The following is a 15,975-nucleotide window of genomic DNA, read 5'->3' as shown; positions in this document are numbered from 1 at the left end:
GGTCTGGCTTCTAGGGATAGCTAATTCCCACATAACCAGATCCCAAACCATTGAGGACTCTTGTTAAAACCAGTCGTTCACTTCCCGCAGAAGCTTACCAGAAGCCAGTGCAGCTTACAGAACATTAATTAGCCTGGTGGCTCAGTAGCAGAAATATGCCAACCATTTCCCTTGCCTCCCAGGTTCCCAAGATCTCAGTTGCCCCACTGTGCTAATGAAATGTCAAAGGCTTTTCCCCTCTTAAGTCTTTCAGTCCAGATTGTGCACTGCCACTACAGCACAGGACTCTACTTCCATGTTCTGAGCATGCTTCAGAGTGAGTCGCCAACCTGATGAGTGACCAACCTTGCTGTGCTTGCTGTTGCTTTCTTTCTGACTTAGTAAAAATCCTCCCTGAATTTACCTGAAACTGCTGCCCTTGAGCCCTGCTGCTTTCTGGTCTGGTCTGCTGGGCAGCACTCCAGGCTCTGATTGCAAGAACACAAATGCATACCTCCCTCCAGTGTGCAGTGCTACAGTAAACACTGTGATGCTGGGAAAACAGGCAGGTGCTATGGACTAGTCTGTCCTCTGCCCAGCAACTCGGGCACTTGGGCTAGAATATGTTGGGTCGGCCAATTCCTCACTTTTGAGTTGAATGATTAACTATAGCTGCTTATAAGTGCTTGGATGAACAGGTGCTTTCTAATTTATCAGGGGAGGACAGCAGGGAATTGGGGATGCGCTGTTTACCAGAGCTCCCGAGGGAGTAACTAGGAATAATGAGTGCCAACTAGTGGAGAGTAGATTTAGGTTATACATTAGGAAGAATTTTTTTACAAGAAGGGTTGGCCAGAGTCTGGAATGGGCTTCCAAGAGAGGTGGTGCTGTCACCTAACTTGGAGGTCTTCAAGAGGAGGCTTGACAGTCACCTGGCTGGGGCCATATGACCTTGGTCCTCTTTCCTGCCAGGGGCAGGGAGTGGGACATGCATTGGGTCCCTTCTGACTCTGTAATCTATGAATCTAAATGCTTTAAATAAGAGGTTACTGGCAATTTCACCTACTTTTTAGGAGCAGAAGACCTTGGTCATTCTGGCCACATTTTCCCCAAGCCTGATTGCTTAGTAACCCTGAGATTGGCCAGTGAAGGGCATCCAATATGCTCTGCATGAGCCCTAAGCTGCAGCCGCAGGCACTCGTTTCACTTTTTCTCACAGCAAAGCAGCGCTCTGAACTGCGGACAGCACTAGGCCCCTTGAGGGTGGGATTCCATTGGATTTGTCCCCCTCACCCTCCCTCTGCCGCCCAAAGACTGGCCCATTGCATCATAATTATTCTGAGTCATGTGATTTTTAGCTAAGGCTTATGTTGCACCCACGGAGTCACAAGGCTTTTTGTATTACTTAAAAACTAATAAGCCATTGGGATTTGAATTCTCTGGGCTAGGGGAGCCCACAGGGCCTTCCACTCCTGGCAGGCACCCTCTGCCGCTTTAAGCAGCCACGTGCAGCAGTGTTGGTGCCAGATTTCTCAGTCCATTGAGCTTTTGTGAAACAAAGGAAACCTCACTTGTGATTAAAAAAAAAAAAAGTGGCTTGTTTAAGAAGGTGAATCAAAGGAGGAGACTTTGCAGGCCCTGAAATCCACATCTGCCTTATCCCCTCTATGAAAGAGGCAGTAAAAGAGCTATTTTTGTGGCAGCTGCTATCACATCTTCCTCCCTGGAAACAGGGAGCAGTCTCAGGCTTGCCTGCCAGGAATTGCATAGTGAGTGGCCAGAGCGGGGTCTGACAGGTTCCCTTTGGAGGATGTCAGTAGAGAGATAAGCTGAGCCTCCTACAGAGCCTGCTTATTCCTTTCCCCTGTGGGAGACCCCCTAGCGCTCCACTGGAGCAGTGTCCTAGGGGCCTTTGACCCCTAAACAGAGATGAAAACAAGCCCTCAGGGACTCTCCTGGATGAGGCAGGCTGTATTTGGAGGAGGAAACAGCTTAGCGGGTACACTCTGTGCTGTTGCAAAGAGTCCAGCCTCTCTCCCTGGTGGGCTGGCAAGCAAATGCCAGATTTTAAAAAGCAAACCCAGCCCATGCTACAAGAAGATTAAGGGTCTGACTTACTCTGATTAAAATTGAGGCTGCCGTGATTGAGACTGCTGTTCCATCCCCACCATGCCTTTGTGGTGTAGCTGTTGTTGGAGGTCCCTGAGCAGTAATAGTACAAAACACTGGAATGTAATTTGCAGTTTCCTGGTTTCATAAAGCTCTTGACTTTCTATTAACGTTAATTTTTAACAATGTCTTTTTCTCCAAGGCATCAGGCAAACTTGATGCGGTGCTGTTCTCTGCTGTGCCCACTCTGTCCCCTACAGAGGCTTCCACTTTCCAGTACTGGCACCTTTTTGCATCCCACATACACCACACATGGTAACAAGCTGTTGGGGCGCATAGTGCTCTGTAGCCAACATATTTCCAACATGCATGGTACAAGCTAGACTCCTATTCAGCAGTTTTTCAGATACCTAATTAGGCTGATTCCATGTTAATGGGCTGCTGAGCTGGAAAATTAACATGTTCAAAAATTATCTTTTTTTCTCCCCCTACTTTGGTGGGAGATCTCCTTAGTGTAAATTGTAACTTAATTAGTACAAGCTTCTTCCTAGGCTGTGTGGGCTCACTCTGCCCTGTATAACCAGAATGGAAGACTTCTTAGATTTGCAGTAGAATGTTTTTGCATGTAGTCTTTGTCTTGTTACGATCTGAATGTTTGTAATATACCCACTCCTCAGCTGGAGACTCTTTTAACTAAGTGGATAATAGGAACATCTTGCACTTCTCTGCCTTCTGTCTAAGAACATAAAGGCCCTGCCAATGGGGTTCTGTGTCTTTAAGTTTCATCTGGGGATCTGAAGACACAGAAAAAGTTGTCATTTGGCTGCAGCTTTACACAGTGAGTCTGTAGCAAGGCTGGGAACAGAATATAGGTCTGACTCTTGGAACTCTCCTTAATCATTAGACATGGGGGAATCAGCTAAATCAAAATTCAGCTCAGCCCTTTGTGACACGAAATTAGAGACCTCTGCTGAAAATGTCTCCTGCTTCAGTCCAAGCTGCTGCCCAGGCACCGCTCTTGAGGATTTGGATTTGTAATATGCTCTCAGCTGGTGAACTGTTGAGATGATAGAGGGCACCACTTTGCCAGCATGTAATTTAAGTGGTATTCCCTCCCCTATCTGGACAAGAGATGGAGCAGTGAAGATGAGCAGACTCTCTAACTGCTATTCTGTGCTTGGGCTGGCTTGTACAAGGAGCTGGAAAAGAGTGAACTTTAATACCTCTGAGCTGGTCACACGCATAAGTCAGAGACTTGTTTCTGCTCCTACAGGTACTGCCAAAAAAAGTAAGATCCTATCAAAGGAGGAGCGCCGGGTTGTGGCCTTTCATGAGTCGGGCCATGTACTGGTGGGCTGGCTGCTGGAACACACAGACGCTGTGATGAAGGTAACCTGTCTGTCTGCTGGAAAGTTGGGTTCTGTGCTCTGTTGCATGTTGCTCACCTTTCAGCTTGCTGTGTTAAACCCCTGTGTCACCCTGTCCTTTCTGTGAAGCTGGATACATTAACACTGCTGTGAAGTAGCCAAGTTTCATAGTTGCTAGGGTCGGAAGGGACCCGAGTAGATCATCTAGTCCACCCCTCTGCCATGGCAGGAAAGAGTACCGGGGTCAAACGACCCCAGCAAGATGTTCATCTAGCCTCCTCTTAAAGACCTCCAGGGTAGGAGCCTGCACCACTTCTCTTGAAAGTTGGTTCCAGATCCTAGCCGCCCTGACTGTGAAGTCGTGCCTCCTGATATCTAGCCTAAATCTACCCTCCGCCAGCTTGCGACCGTTATTCCTGGTCACTCCTGGCAGTGCTCAGGGGAACGGGGACTCTCCCAATGCCTGCTGGTCCCCCCTGACTAGTTTATAACAGGCCACTAGATCCCCCCTCAGCCTTCTCTTGTGGAGGCTGAACAGGTTCAGGTCCCTCAGCCTCTCATAGGGCCTGCCCTGCTGTCCCCCAATCATGCGAGTGGCCCTCCTCTCCATGCTGTCCGCATCCCTCTTGAAGTGCGGCGCCCAGACCTGGACGCAGGACTCCAGCTGCGGCCTGACCAGTGCCGCATAGAGGGGGAGGATCACCTCCTTGGACCTGCTCAAGATGCATCTGTGGATGCATGACAAGGTGCGGTTGGCCTTCCTGACTGCATCCCCACACTGCCGGCCCATGTTCATCTTGGAGTCAGTGATGACTCCAAGATCCTTTTCCACCTCTGTGCTGACAAGAGGGGAGTTCCCTAACCTGTAGGTATGGTGCCGGTTGTTCCTCCCGAGGTGCATCACTTTGCACTTGTCTGTGTTGAATTTTTGAGGCTGCAGCTGGAGTACTGCGTCCAGTTTTGGGCTCCACAATTCAAAAAGGATGTGGAGACGCTTGAGAGAGTCCAGAGGAGAGCCACGCGCATGATCAGAGGTCAGGAAAACAGATCTTACGATGACAGGCTGAGAGCCATGGGACTTTAGCCTGGAAAAGCGTAGGCTCAGGGGTGATCTGATGGCCACCTATAAGTTTATCAGGGGTGACCACCAGGATCTGGGGGAACGCTTGTTCACCAGAGTGCCCCAAGGGATGACTAGGTCAAACGGTCACAAACTCCTGCAAGACCACTTCAGGCTGGACATAAGGAAGAATTTCTTTACTGTCCGAGCCCCCAAGGTCTGGAACAGTCTGCCAGCGGAGGTGGTTCAAGCACCTACATTGAACACCTTCAAGAGTAAATTGGATACTTATCTTGCTGGGATCCTATGACCCCAGCTGACTTCCTGCTCTTTGGGCAGGGGGCTGGACTCTATGATCTCCCGAGGTCCCTTCCAGCCCTGATGTCTATGAAATCTATCCTATTCTTGTCCGCCCACCCTTGTAACCTGTCTAGGTCCGATTGTAGTCTGTTGCTTCCTTCTAGCGTGCCCACATCCCCCCATATCTTAGTGTCATCAGCAAATTTGAACAGGGTGCTTTTCACCCCCTTGTCCAAGTCACTGATGAAGATGTTGAACAGTGCGGGCCCGAGGACCGAGCCCTAGGGAACCCCACTCCCCACATCCCTCCAGGTTGAGAAGGACCCATCCACCAGCACCCTCTGGGTGCAGCCCTCCAGCCAGTTGGCGACCCATTTGACTGTGTGGGTGTCGACACCACAGCCCCCCAGTTTCTGAATGAGAATGGGGTGAGAGACAGTGTCGAAGGCCTTCCGGAAGTCCAGGAAGACAACGTCCACTGCTACCCCTGCATCTAATGATTTGGTGATCTGATCGTAAAAGGCCACCAGGTTGGTCTGACAGGACCTGCCACTGATGAACCTGGGTTGGTTGCCCCTAAGCATGCAGTCCCCAGCTGGCCCCTTGTGGATGTGTGCCAGCATAATTTTCTCAAACAGCTTGCCTAGGATTGAGGTAAGACTAACTGGCCTATAATTTCCCAGGTCGTCCTTCTTCCCCTTTTAGGAAGGGATGCTGTTAGGAGATCCATTATCAGACTCCATTAATAATATTGATGGATCGCCCTTTGTGCTGTTAAGCTAGTTGATCATCTTCAGCAGGTGTCTTGCATTTAAAAGCTCAGTGCAAAGTCATACTGAACGTGTTTGGTGACCACAGCCCTCCATGTACACTCAAGGAGGGTCATCAAGTTTGCCTGTTTATTTCACAAGCTCCTTTTTTAATGCTGCACATTGCCGTGTGTGCATGTGGATAGGCCTCCTTCCAACAGATGTACTTTGCTCCCAACAAGAAGCAGCTGCCTTTAAGTGATGGAAAATGAAGCTCACAGTATATAGAGCCAAGTCTTCTCATTTTACTTATTCTGGGTGTTTTGCTGGCTTTAGTGGGACATGCCAGAAGATCACAGCAATTTGAACTTGGCCAGTATTTTTGGGATATTCAGGGATTCATTGGCTAGTTGTCTGCTACACAAAGTGGCTTCCTTTTTTTTTTTTCCCAACCTTCCCTCCTCTTAATGTCACAGGTTCTTCAGTGTGGGAATGCTGCTAGGGTACAGTAGTCCTCTCTTTTTGTAAAGTCTGTAACAGAGATGAGTTTAAAGTGCCCTGTGCCTTTTTGCAAACCTCAGTTCAAGTGGAACTCTGAACATCTCTGCTCTCCCACAAGGATGATTTCTTTGTAGCCCCTGCTGTTCTCTGAGATTGACACTGTGTGTTGCAGGTTTCCATAGCCCCTCGAACAAATGCAGTCCTAGGATTTTCTCAGATCCTCCCCAAGGACCAATACCTCTACACCAAGGAGCAGCTGTTCGAGAGGATGTGCATGGCCCTGGGAGGGAGAGTGTCCGAAGCCATCACCTTTAATAGAGTCACAACAGGTGAGGATTCAGGAGCACATGTGGCTGCGCCCAGCATAGGGACTCTTGCTGAGGCAGTTGTGGAGCCCTTACTTTACGTGGAAGGGAGCATCAGGCTTTCCAAGTATTTGCTCCATTTGTTTGATTCCCAGAGCAAGCAGCTGTTATGTATGCAGGCTTCTGTACACACGTTCTGCATACCTCAGTCACTGCTCAGAGAGTTGAGTCACAGAGAAGCAAATTTACCTGTAGTGTGTGTGTCTCTCTCTCTGAAAAAGTGTGTGGGGGAGAGAAGAATCCAGATCAAGGGTGGGATTTGCAGAAGCTTTGGACATTGAGAGCTCTGCTCACACTGAAGCAGAGCTACAAGATCCTTCCTACACTGATGGGGCTGGAGGTGGGTCAGTACTGACTGCAGTTGAAAAATCCCACCTCCAAGGACAAGGTTCTTGGCACAAAGTATAATCCTCTTCCTCGTTCACAAAGTGTTGAGAGCTCCTGGCCTCTGTGTTGCACTAGCTCCTGTTTCCTGAGAGCTCTCTAATTAGTACCTGACAACCTTCAGGACTGAGTAGATGGGGAGGAAATGCTGAACTGGACTTCAGATCCTGGGTTTGTCCTAACCAACGTGTAGGGTCACCTGGAATGCCAGACTGCTGCCTCAGATTTGCTCCCAGCCCAAGGTCTCGAGCAGGCTTCACAGTCTATATTAGGTCATATGCTGCTGTGATGCTGCTGTTATCAGCACCCAAACTCGCTAGGTCACACCCACCGGGGGGTTGCCCCAGCTGGCACTTGGACTTGGAGATAGCAGTGTAGACACACCTGTCAGCAGTAAAGCCCTTCCCTAACCCAGGTGAACTGTTCAATCATATGGACCCATGTGGCTATGAACCCTCAGAAAGTGGGCTGTGTTCGACATTCCCCTGTAGCTATGCCTATCAGCTCAGTGATGCCATGCGGAATTCCCTCATCCAGGTGCACAGGACGACCTGAAGAAGGTGACCAATACAGCCTATTCGATGGTGAAACAGTATGGGATGGTACCCAGCATTGGGCACATCTCCTTCCCAGATGCGGAGAGCAGCATCGGCATAAGTCGGCGCCCCTTCAGCCAGGGGTTCCAGCAAATGATGGATCACGTAAGTCTGTTGGGGCAAGTGCCTGTTCATGCTTTGCTTCTCTGGGTTTAGTTAAAAACAAACAGATGACTTGTAGTCAAGTGCTATATCTGCTCAGCTGGAGAGAAGGGAGCTTCTGGAGCCTAGTGCTGCTGTCTTGTCTTGCTGCTTGTTAGGAACATTCATTTGAGGCATTAGGAACAGACAAAACTCACCTGAAGGTGCGATTTCTCCACCTGATGCCCTGTGCCTGGAACTCAAGGGAGCTGCCTTGGAGTAGCCTGGAGGTGTCTAAATTCTTCAGCCTTACAGTCAGGAAGGGGCCAGGCTGATGACATGTAGTGAGACTGAGTGTAGTGTAGTGATATGTAGTGTGGAGGGGGAAAATGGGGATGCAGATGCTTGGATCCTGTCACATGAGTTCATCCCTACCCTGAACATTCCCATAGCCCTCCAAGCAATGCTGCTTGGCATCTGGGTCACGAGAGGAGGTGGAGGTGACGATGCCAGCTGCAGAACATGTGAGCCTCCAGTCTCTGGATTCCAGGGGCACCTGACTTGGACAGATGCGGTGTTCATAATAGGCCTGGTTGGAAGTTTTTTGCCAACCATGTTTTGATAGGAACTTGGGCTTCCATTTACACTGCACTTTTTGCAAAGGTATCTCTTGCCTGCAGGCGTCTTTGACTCGCTGAAAAATCCGAACCCCTGGAGGCTTAAAACTAATTCAGAAATCCTCCCATATTGTCTTGTTGGACTTGTGCTGCAGGTACATCCAGCTCCTGGCCCCTGAACTGGACTGCATCTCCCATGACACCCCAAGGCCAGAAAGGGGGGGTTCACAGGATGCACTGTGGGTATTGTCAAGTCACTATCCTTGGTAGAAAGTCTTTGGATTTTGATTTGACTTTTTTTGTCAGTTCTTTTCATGGGTGGGAAACATTTTTGATCAACTTCAACTCATAAGTCACTTCCCCGAGTCCTGCACTGCATTTATCCAAGCATAGTGTGTACCACCATCTGTCCCTGCTCTCATTACCATCCTCTCACTCCTCCCAGGAGGCCAAGGTGCTGGTGACTCAAGCTTACAGACGCACAGAGAAACTCTTGCTGGACAACCGGAACAAGCTGCGGATGGTATGGACTCTCTGGTTATCTCTGGCACCATTTCTAGAGAACAAGCATAGCAACAACCTGGATCCCTCCTCCTCAGAATCCCGAGAAACATTCTTGCCATTTAGGAAGTTCTGTTCCCAGGCTCATCTTTGTGCCCCACAAACTCCAACTCTGAAGGAGCAGTGTGAGGGGAGCTTGCTTGGCATTGTCCAGATCGCTTTGGTTTTTCCATCGGTCATTTACTTGACACCCTTCACAACCCTCCACCACAGATCCCGTACGTGTGTGGGACAGAAGGTGGCATGGGGGAAGAGTGCTGATTGGAAGTTCCACTGATCCAGCTAGCGTGATTTTCCTGACTTTCCTAGGGCCAGCATCCAGAGCTTGCTGCTTTACTTTATAAATAAGCCCTGCAGATTGGGGCGGGGGGTGCACTTGGTATTATAGGATGCTTGATCCCACCAGCCCAGCCAAAGCACTCTAGGCTAGCTGTTTCTCACTTGGCAGCATGTCTCAGCAGAACAAACAGTTGCATACTAGCTTGCAAAGTCAGGTGCTTGTGGACTGGGTCACCGGGTACATCTGTTCTGCCACTGTGCCCATATGGGTACAAAGAGGCTGTGTGTTGCTGACGGCCCTAACTAGGCTGTGGGAGTGGTTGGAGGTGTATCCTGGAGATGCGTTGCTCCAGGTGTGTGTTCCTTGCAAGGCTGCTCCCCTCCTATCTGCCACCTGGAGCTGCTGACTCTGGACCACCCCCTCAGCCCTGTTTTCTCTTTCTAGCTGGCTGATGCCCTCCTGGAAAAAGAAGTGATAAACTATGATGATATCGAAGTCCTGATTGGGGCTCCTCCCTACGGTCCAAAGAAAATGATCGTTCCTCAAAGCTGGCTTGAAGCGGAGAGAAACAAGCAAGAAGCAAGAGATGAGGCACCCCAGCAACCACCAGGCCCAGAGGAGGAGGAAGAGCTTGGTCAGAGACTAATGTGAGACCCTTCCCAACCCAGGGGAGGAGGATTTCAGACGGATCTTCCCAACAGCCAACTAAATCCTTCCCCTTTCAGCTTGAGTCAAAGCACAGAGAAACTTGGGCCACTGTTATCCCATCCTTAACTACTGAGTATCTCAGCCCTGGATTAAGAGAGCTTCCCTCCAGGAGAGATTTGCTTAGAATGCCAAGTTGGTTAACTCCAGGACAGGGGAGTCTTGGACCCAAGGCTTAGTTGGGGGAACGAGGGGTGATGGCTTTAGATCTCTTGGGCACATAGCAGTGTAAACATTCTTGCAGGCACAACTTCATCTGGAGGTCTCATAAACGCTTGTTGTATTACAAGTGTCTGCTGCCATTCCCTTCAGTGCCAGGGCTGCTGGAGTGGTTCTTTGGCCATGATAATAGGATAGAGGGGCACCAGGCAGTTTGGACGTGGTAGCTGCTGTGTGATGTAACCAACTTCTTTGTTTGTTTTTATCTGCTGTTGGATTTAAAAATTATACAGACTGAGAGACCAAGGTTCACTGGAATAAAATGGTCTTAATGTACTGCTGTGTATATGTGGACTGCTAGGAAATTCAGGGTGTTCCAGCCTGATGTCATACCTGTTTGCAGGTACTCGGTTCTACAGGGTAAGAGGCCTCTCTGCACAACTGATCTTTGTTGTATGTAGTGATGTGGAGTCTGCAGTTCATGGGGGAGGACAAGCAAGCCCCACTGAAATATAATGTTATTACATTACCAAACCAGGACTCTGCACACAAGTCCACGGGGGAAGTTGAGTCCAATCATACCATTTGCCTTCTCAATGGGAGCTCAAGAAACACCATTCTATAAATGTTCTGAAATGGAAGCAGGTGTGTGTGTTTGTTCAAGTTTCTGCAGGGGGCTGTAGACTGAAATCCTTCACTTGTGTTCAGACCTCTTAGTCTCCTGCAGAACAAGCTGGGGATGTTAGAATGACTATTTACTATTCAGCAGGAGAACACCTGAAATAGCTGTGCAGGAGCATCAGCAGTACTTTGCTGGCTGGCTGCAGGATATTCTTTTCTCTTAACATGGATTTTTCCATGGGGGTTATGGTCTGTGTTCCTGAAAGACTTTTGTTGCCCATCAGGTCCGACTCCCAGCCATCAGGTCCCATAATCGCGGCCACCAGGCTTCCATTGGTTGAAAGCCAAACACAAGTCTGCCAGTGTTATTCTCGTTAAGATGTAAAGGAGGAAGTTACTCACCATCACTCCACTTGCCTTGACAAAGGTCCTGCAGAATCCTTGCCCTGGTGGTCTCGAGAATGGGGCTGGAAATTGATGCTTTAGGGCAGTGGTTCTCAGCCTGTTTTGTACCAGGACCCGTTTGTAAACATCAGTGGTCAGTCCTGACCCGCTGCCCCTCACTCCCAACATACTGCCCCCAGTGTGTGGGGCAGAGGGTGAGTGCATGGGGCAGCAGGGGCCCCCTGCAGGCTGGAACCACCAGCCTGCTAGGGAAAAGCCACCGTTTCCCACATTTTTCCTCTTTAAAGGAGAATCCATTTTTAGAGTTTGACTGTTTTTTAAAGTTCGTTCATGACCCTTTCATATATTCTTATGACCCACAGGTTGAGAAATGCTGCTTTAGGGTATGGTAAGACAGTGCCACTGGCTTAGCCCAGCGCAGGGAGCCTGGCTCTGCACCCTGCGCTGGTTATTGAGAGCATGGAGGAGAGATGCAACACATTCTAATTGATTTTTTTTTTTTCCTTCCCCTTTTGCCCAAGCTCTCTGTTCCTTAGCATGGTGGTTTTCCTCTTTCCTCTCCGATGTCTTAAACCTCACCTGCTCTAGGAAACGTAGCCTGGTCTTGGCTTTTGCAGAACCGCCGGAGCCTCAGCCCATCCTATAGCCCCTTGGAATTTGGAGTGACCCTGTTACGAGAGACAAGGTGGGAGCAGGAGCATGACAGGTATTTCGGGACACTTCTCACGAAACAGTCAGCTGTCGGGGGACAGGATCCTTGCTACCTGCCGTGTTTGATGGGCTGCCTGTGCGACGGTGCCATCTTGTGGTGCCTTGTCACTGAACCACCGAGAAATGGAAAATCCAGGTGCCTGGGTCGTCACACCCTGCAGAGCCACTGTGGCCGTACAGGCCGTCAGCTGGATGAGGATGGCCCCGTGTGTTTAAGTTTTCTCGGGGTGTCTCTCCCCAGTCAGGAAATTGCAAAGCAGAAGTGATTTGAGGCTCAGATGGCTGTCTCGGGCTCAGCAAACGCAGCTGCCGCCCCAGCCCTCTTCTTCCTTTAGGTCTTGTGTTGAGAGAGTGAGTTAGCCTTGCCCAGTGCTTGGCATAGTGAACCTACTCCCCTATCTGCTCGTCACTGGGGTCGCTCTCAGCGAGGTAGACGTGGTAGAGAACACCTATTCCAGCGTAGCCCTTCCTAGCTGAAGCATAGTTTAGTTCCATCTCTACCCAGGCCTGTACAGCAGGTGTGTGCAGGGGCTGATTGACAGGAGGAGCAGCTAGTTAAGGAGGAGGAAGTTGCACTCCTGTATGGCGACGGCGGCTCCTATCCATGCCGTAGTTCTGCTCCGGGCACATCTAGGGCTGGAGCTAGGATTCTGCAGCAGTGGTCACAGACACCATGGGGTGGGAGGTGGAAATGAGCCTAGCACAACAAGGGAAACGCTGTCCTGCAAGCATGTGCATTAAAGAAGGGGTGGGGGGTAGGAAGCTCATTCAGGCTGCTCCTCTCTCTGTTCCCTGGCTGAATGGATTTCTCAGTCTGAAGGGAAGCAGTTACTAACGCTGGGGTAGAACATAATGTATGCAGTAGCTATGCAGAGGGGGAATCTGGGCAAGCAGACGTCTGTTAAAGAAGCGGGTAGGGGGGGTGAGGCTGAGCAGGCAGCTTTGCTGTTCTGGAGGAGAAATGCACATTTGTGCCGTAATTGTTGATCCATATGCATCTTACCTGACACACATCCGGTATCAGTACATATGGGCAAGGATGGCATAGCAACACTTCTGTACAGTTTAGTCCTCACACCTATACAGTGCCTTTGACACTGTTTCCCACCCCATTCTCATTAAAAAGCTAGGCGACTGTGGCATTGATGCCTACACAGTCAGATGGATTGCAAATTGGCTGAGGGGTCGTACTCAGAGAGTGGTGGTGGACAGGTCACATTCGACTTGGAGGGATGTGAGCAATGGAGTCCCCCAGGGCTCGGCCCTCATAGTTTCATAGTAGCTAGAGTCAGAAGGGACCTAGGTAGATCATCTAGTCCGACCCCCTGCCTTGGCAGGAAAGAGCACCGGGGTCAGATGACCCCGGCAAGGTGCTCATCTAACTTCCTTTTAAAAATCCCCAGGCTAGGAGCCTGCACCACTTCCCCTGGAAGCTGGTTCCAGGCCCTAGCCGCCCTGACTGTGAAGTAGCGCCTCCTAATATCTAATCTAAACTTACCCTCCGCCAGCTTGTGACCGTTATTCCTCGTCACTCCTGGCAGCGCACGGGGGAACAGGGACTCCCCCAATACCTGCTGATCCCCCCTGACCAGTTTGTAGCAGGCCACAAGGTCCCCCCTTAACCTTCTCTTGTGGAGGCTAAACAGGTTCAGGTCCCGTAGCCTCTCCTCATAAGGCCTGCCCTGCTGACCCCTGATCATACGAGTGGCCCTCCTCTGAACTCTTTCCATATTGTCCACGTCCCTCTTGAAGTGTGGCGCCCAGAACTGGACACAGTACTCCAGCTGCGGCCTGACCAGTGCCGCATAGAGGGGGAGGATCACCTCCCTGGACCTGCTCGAGATGTATCTGTGGATGCATGACAGGGTACGATTGGCCTTCTTGACTGCCTCCCCACACTGCCGGCCCATGTTCATCGTGGAGTCAATGACGACTCCAAGATCCTTTTCCGTCTCTGTGCTGGCAAGAGGGGAGTTCCCCAACCTGTAAGTGTGGTGCCGGTTCTTCCTCCCCATGTGCAACACCTTGCACTTATCAGTGTTAAACCCCATCCTATTCTCATCCGCCCACCGTTGCAACCTGTCAAGGTCAGCTTGTAGCCTATTGCACCCTTCTAGTGCGCCCACATCCCCCCACATCTTAGTGTCATCAGCAAACTTGAACAGGGTGCTTTCTACCCCCTCATCCAAGTCACTGATGAAGATGTTGAACAGGGCGGGCCCGAGGACCGAGCCCTGCGGAACCCCACTGCCCACGTCCTTCCAGGTCGAGAAGAACCCATGCACTACCACCCTCTGGGTGCGGCCCTCCAACCAGTTGGTGACCCATTTGACTGTGTGGGCATCGATACCACAGTCTCTCAGCTCGGGCCCGCACTGTTCAATTTCTTTATTTGCAACTTGGACGAGGGGGTGAAAAGCACCCTGTTCAAATTCACGGACAACACCAAGATTTGGGACGAGGTGGGCATGCTAGAAGGGAGGGACAACATACAGCTGGACCTGGACAGGTTACAGGGGTGGGCAAACGAGAATAGGATGGGATACAATCCTGACAAGTGAAGGGTGCTGCACTTGGACAGTAAGAACCAGCAGCATACTTACAGGCTGGGGAACTCTCATCTCAAAAGCACAGTGGCAGAAAAAGATCTTGGAGTCATTATCAATTCCAAAATGAACATGGGCCGCCAATGCAAGGACACTGTCAGTAGGGCTAACTGCATCTTGTTATGCATCCACAGATGCATCTCGAGCAGGTCCAAGGAGGTGATTCTCCCCCTCTGTGCGGCACTGGTCAGGCCGCAGCTGGAGTCCTGCGTCCAGTTCTGGGTGCCGCACTTCAGGAGGGATGTGGACAGCATGGAGAGGGTCCAGAGGAGGCCGCCTGCATGATCTGGGGGCAGCAGGGCAGGCCCTACGAGGAGAGGCTGAGGGACCTGAACCTGTTCAGCCTCCACAAGAGAAGGCTGAGGGGGGACCTGGTGACCATCTATAAACTTACTGGGGGGACCAGCAGGGAATGGAAGAGACCTTGTTCCCCCGAGCGCCTCCTGGAGTAACAAGGAATAACGGCCATAACTTGTTAGAGAGTAGGTTCAGGCTGGACATCTGAAGGCACTACTTCACTATCAGGGTGGCTAGGATCTAGAACCAACTTCCAAGGGAAGTGGTGCTCACCCCTACCCTGGGGGTGTTTAAGAGAAGGCTTGATGATTACCCGGCTGGGGTCATTTGAGCCCAGTTTTCTCTTCTGCCCAGGACAGGGGTTCGGACTAGAAGATCTGCAAGGTCCCTCCCGACCCTATATCTATGAATAGCCTCATTTAACAGGGGCCTAAACCCCTGAGGCATCCATGAGATTTCCCCCGGAGTTGTATGCCTTGGCACAGGCCACTAGCTCCAGCTCCAGCTCCTTTCTCTGCACGGGCAAATATGCGTGTGCTATGCAGGGAAGTGCTTGGTTCTAGAGCTTAAAATAACTCCAAGGGAAATGTGTGACTAGGCAACCTGGAATACTTCAGTGTCCCTTTATAGAGTAATAGGATTAATTTTTGTGTTTGAGTTCCAAGAATATAATGCACCACCTCAGTGCAAAGTTTGAGAGGTGCAGGGACAGCTCATTTCTGTCATCTTACCTCCTTCATCAGCAGCAAACAAAAATGGAAATTTTCAGCTGCATGTAGGTTCTGCATCTGCTATGCGAACAGCACCAGCGAAGGGATTGCTGTCTGGGACCGGCAGTTTCTGTCCATAATTATTTTTGGATAACAAAGCACACTGACTCCAAATTGGGAGCATTGTTCTGAGCTATGTGTGGTATCTTGTTTAAAGCAGGGGCGGTTTAAACATCCGCCCCAAGTCCTAGACACCCCCCTCCCTCTGGATTCTGCAGGAGAAAAGCATACTCGCAAGTACAGTCTGGTTTTTTAATTTTGTTGTTGTTGTTTTTAACGCTGAGTCTCCGCTCCTGTCTAACAGCTGTGGATACCTGGGGAGAGGGGTCATGGGAGCCTGTCATTCATGAGTTTGACATCCTGGCCTCTAGGTCCTGACACTGTTACTCAACCTTTCTCAATGCCTCCTCCGTTTCCCTGTCTATAACGGGTGAGTAATGGGGATCGACGAGAGCCACTTCCACGTAGTGATCCCTGGTAATGTCGCAGACAGCCAAGAGCTTCCGAATTGACCAAAACACCAAAGTGCACAAAAATAAAGGTATCGATGCTGTTTTTTGTCATATGAAAGAAAAAACAGGTGGGTATTGACTGGAGTGGCTAAGTCTTGGGACAAAGAGCAGCTTTCGGGCTCTTAATTTCTCAGCCTGGCTTCTCAGTAGCCTATTCTACTGCGCATTAAAGCATCACAACAAAAACTGCTAATATGCTAGTGCTCAGTAGAGTTGGCCTACTGCTCATTAGGCATCACT

At 50.2% G+C, this 15,975-nt stretch overlaps 1 protein-coding gene across 5 annotated transcripts in view; it reads left to right on the top strand.

Annotated features, from left to right (window-relative positions):
- SPG7 (SPG7 matrix AAA peptidase subunit, paraplegin) overlaps positions 1 to 10,149 on the top strand; it is a 48,010-nt gene extending 37,861 nt beyond the window's left edge. For all 5 annotated transcript variants that reach the window (XM_090062673.1, XM_090062671.1, XM_090062670.1 and 2 more), the window contains 5 exons: positions 3,362 to 3,477; positions 6,238 to 6,394; positions 7,352 to 7,515; positions 8,554 to 8,631; positions 9,394 to 10,149. In XM_090062673.1, coding sequence (XP_089918799.1) covers positions 3,362 to 3,477; positions 6,238 to 6,394; positions 7,352 to 7,515; positions 8,554 to 8,631; positions 9,394 to 9,600 — 722 coding nt within the window. In that variant the 3' untranslated portion in view covers positions 9,601 to 10,149. The remainder of the gene's footprint in view (positions 1 to 3,361; positions 3,478 to 6,237; positions 6,395 to 7,351; positions 7,516 to 8,553; positions 8,632 to 9,393) is intronic.
- The last annotated feature ends 5,826 nt before the right edge of the window (positions 10,150 to 15,975 follow it).

Source organism: Crocodylus siamensis, chromosome 9, assembly GCF_052110815.1.
Source record: "Crocodylus siamensis isolate JL-2025a chromosome 9, ASM5211081v1, whole genome shotgun sequence".
Lineage (NCBI taxonomy): Eukaryota > Metazoa > Chordata > Crocodylia > Crocodylidae > Crocodylus > Crocodylus siamensis.
Note: the sequence above shows the minus strand (reverse complement) of the source record. Positions and strands in the feature narration are given on the sequence as shown.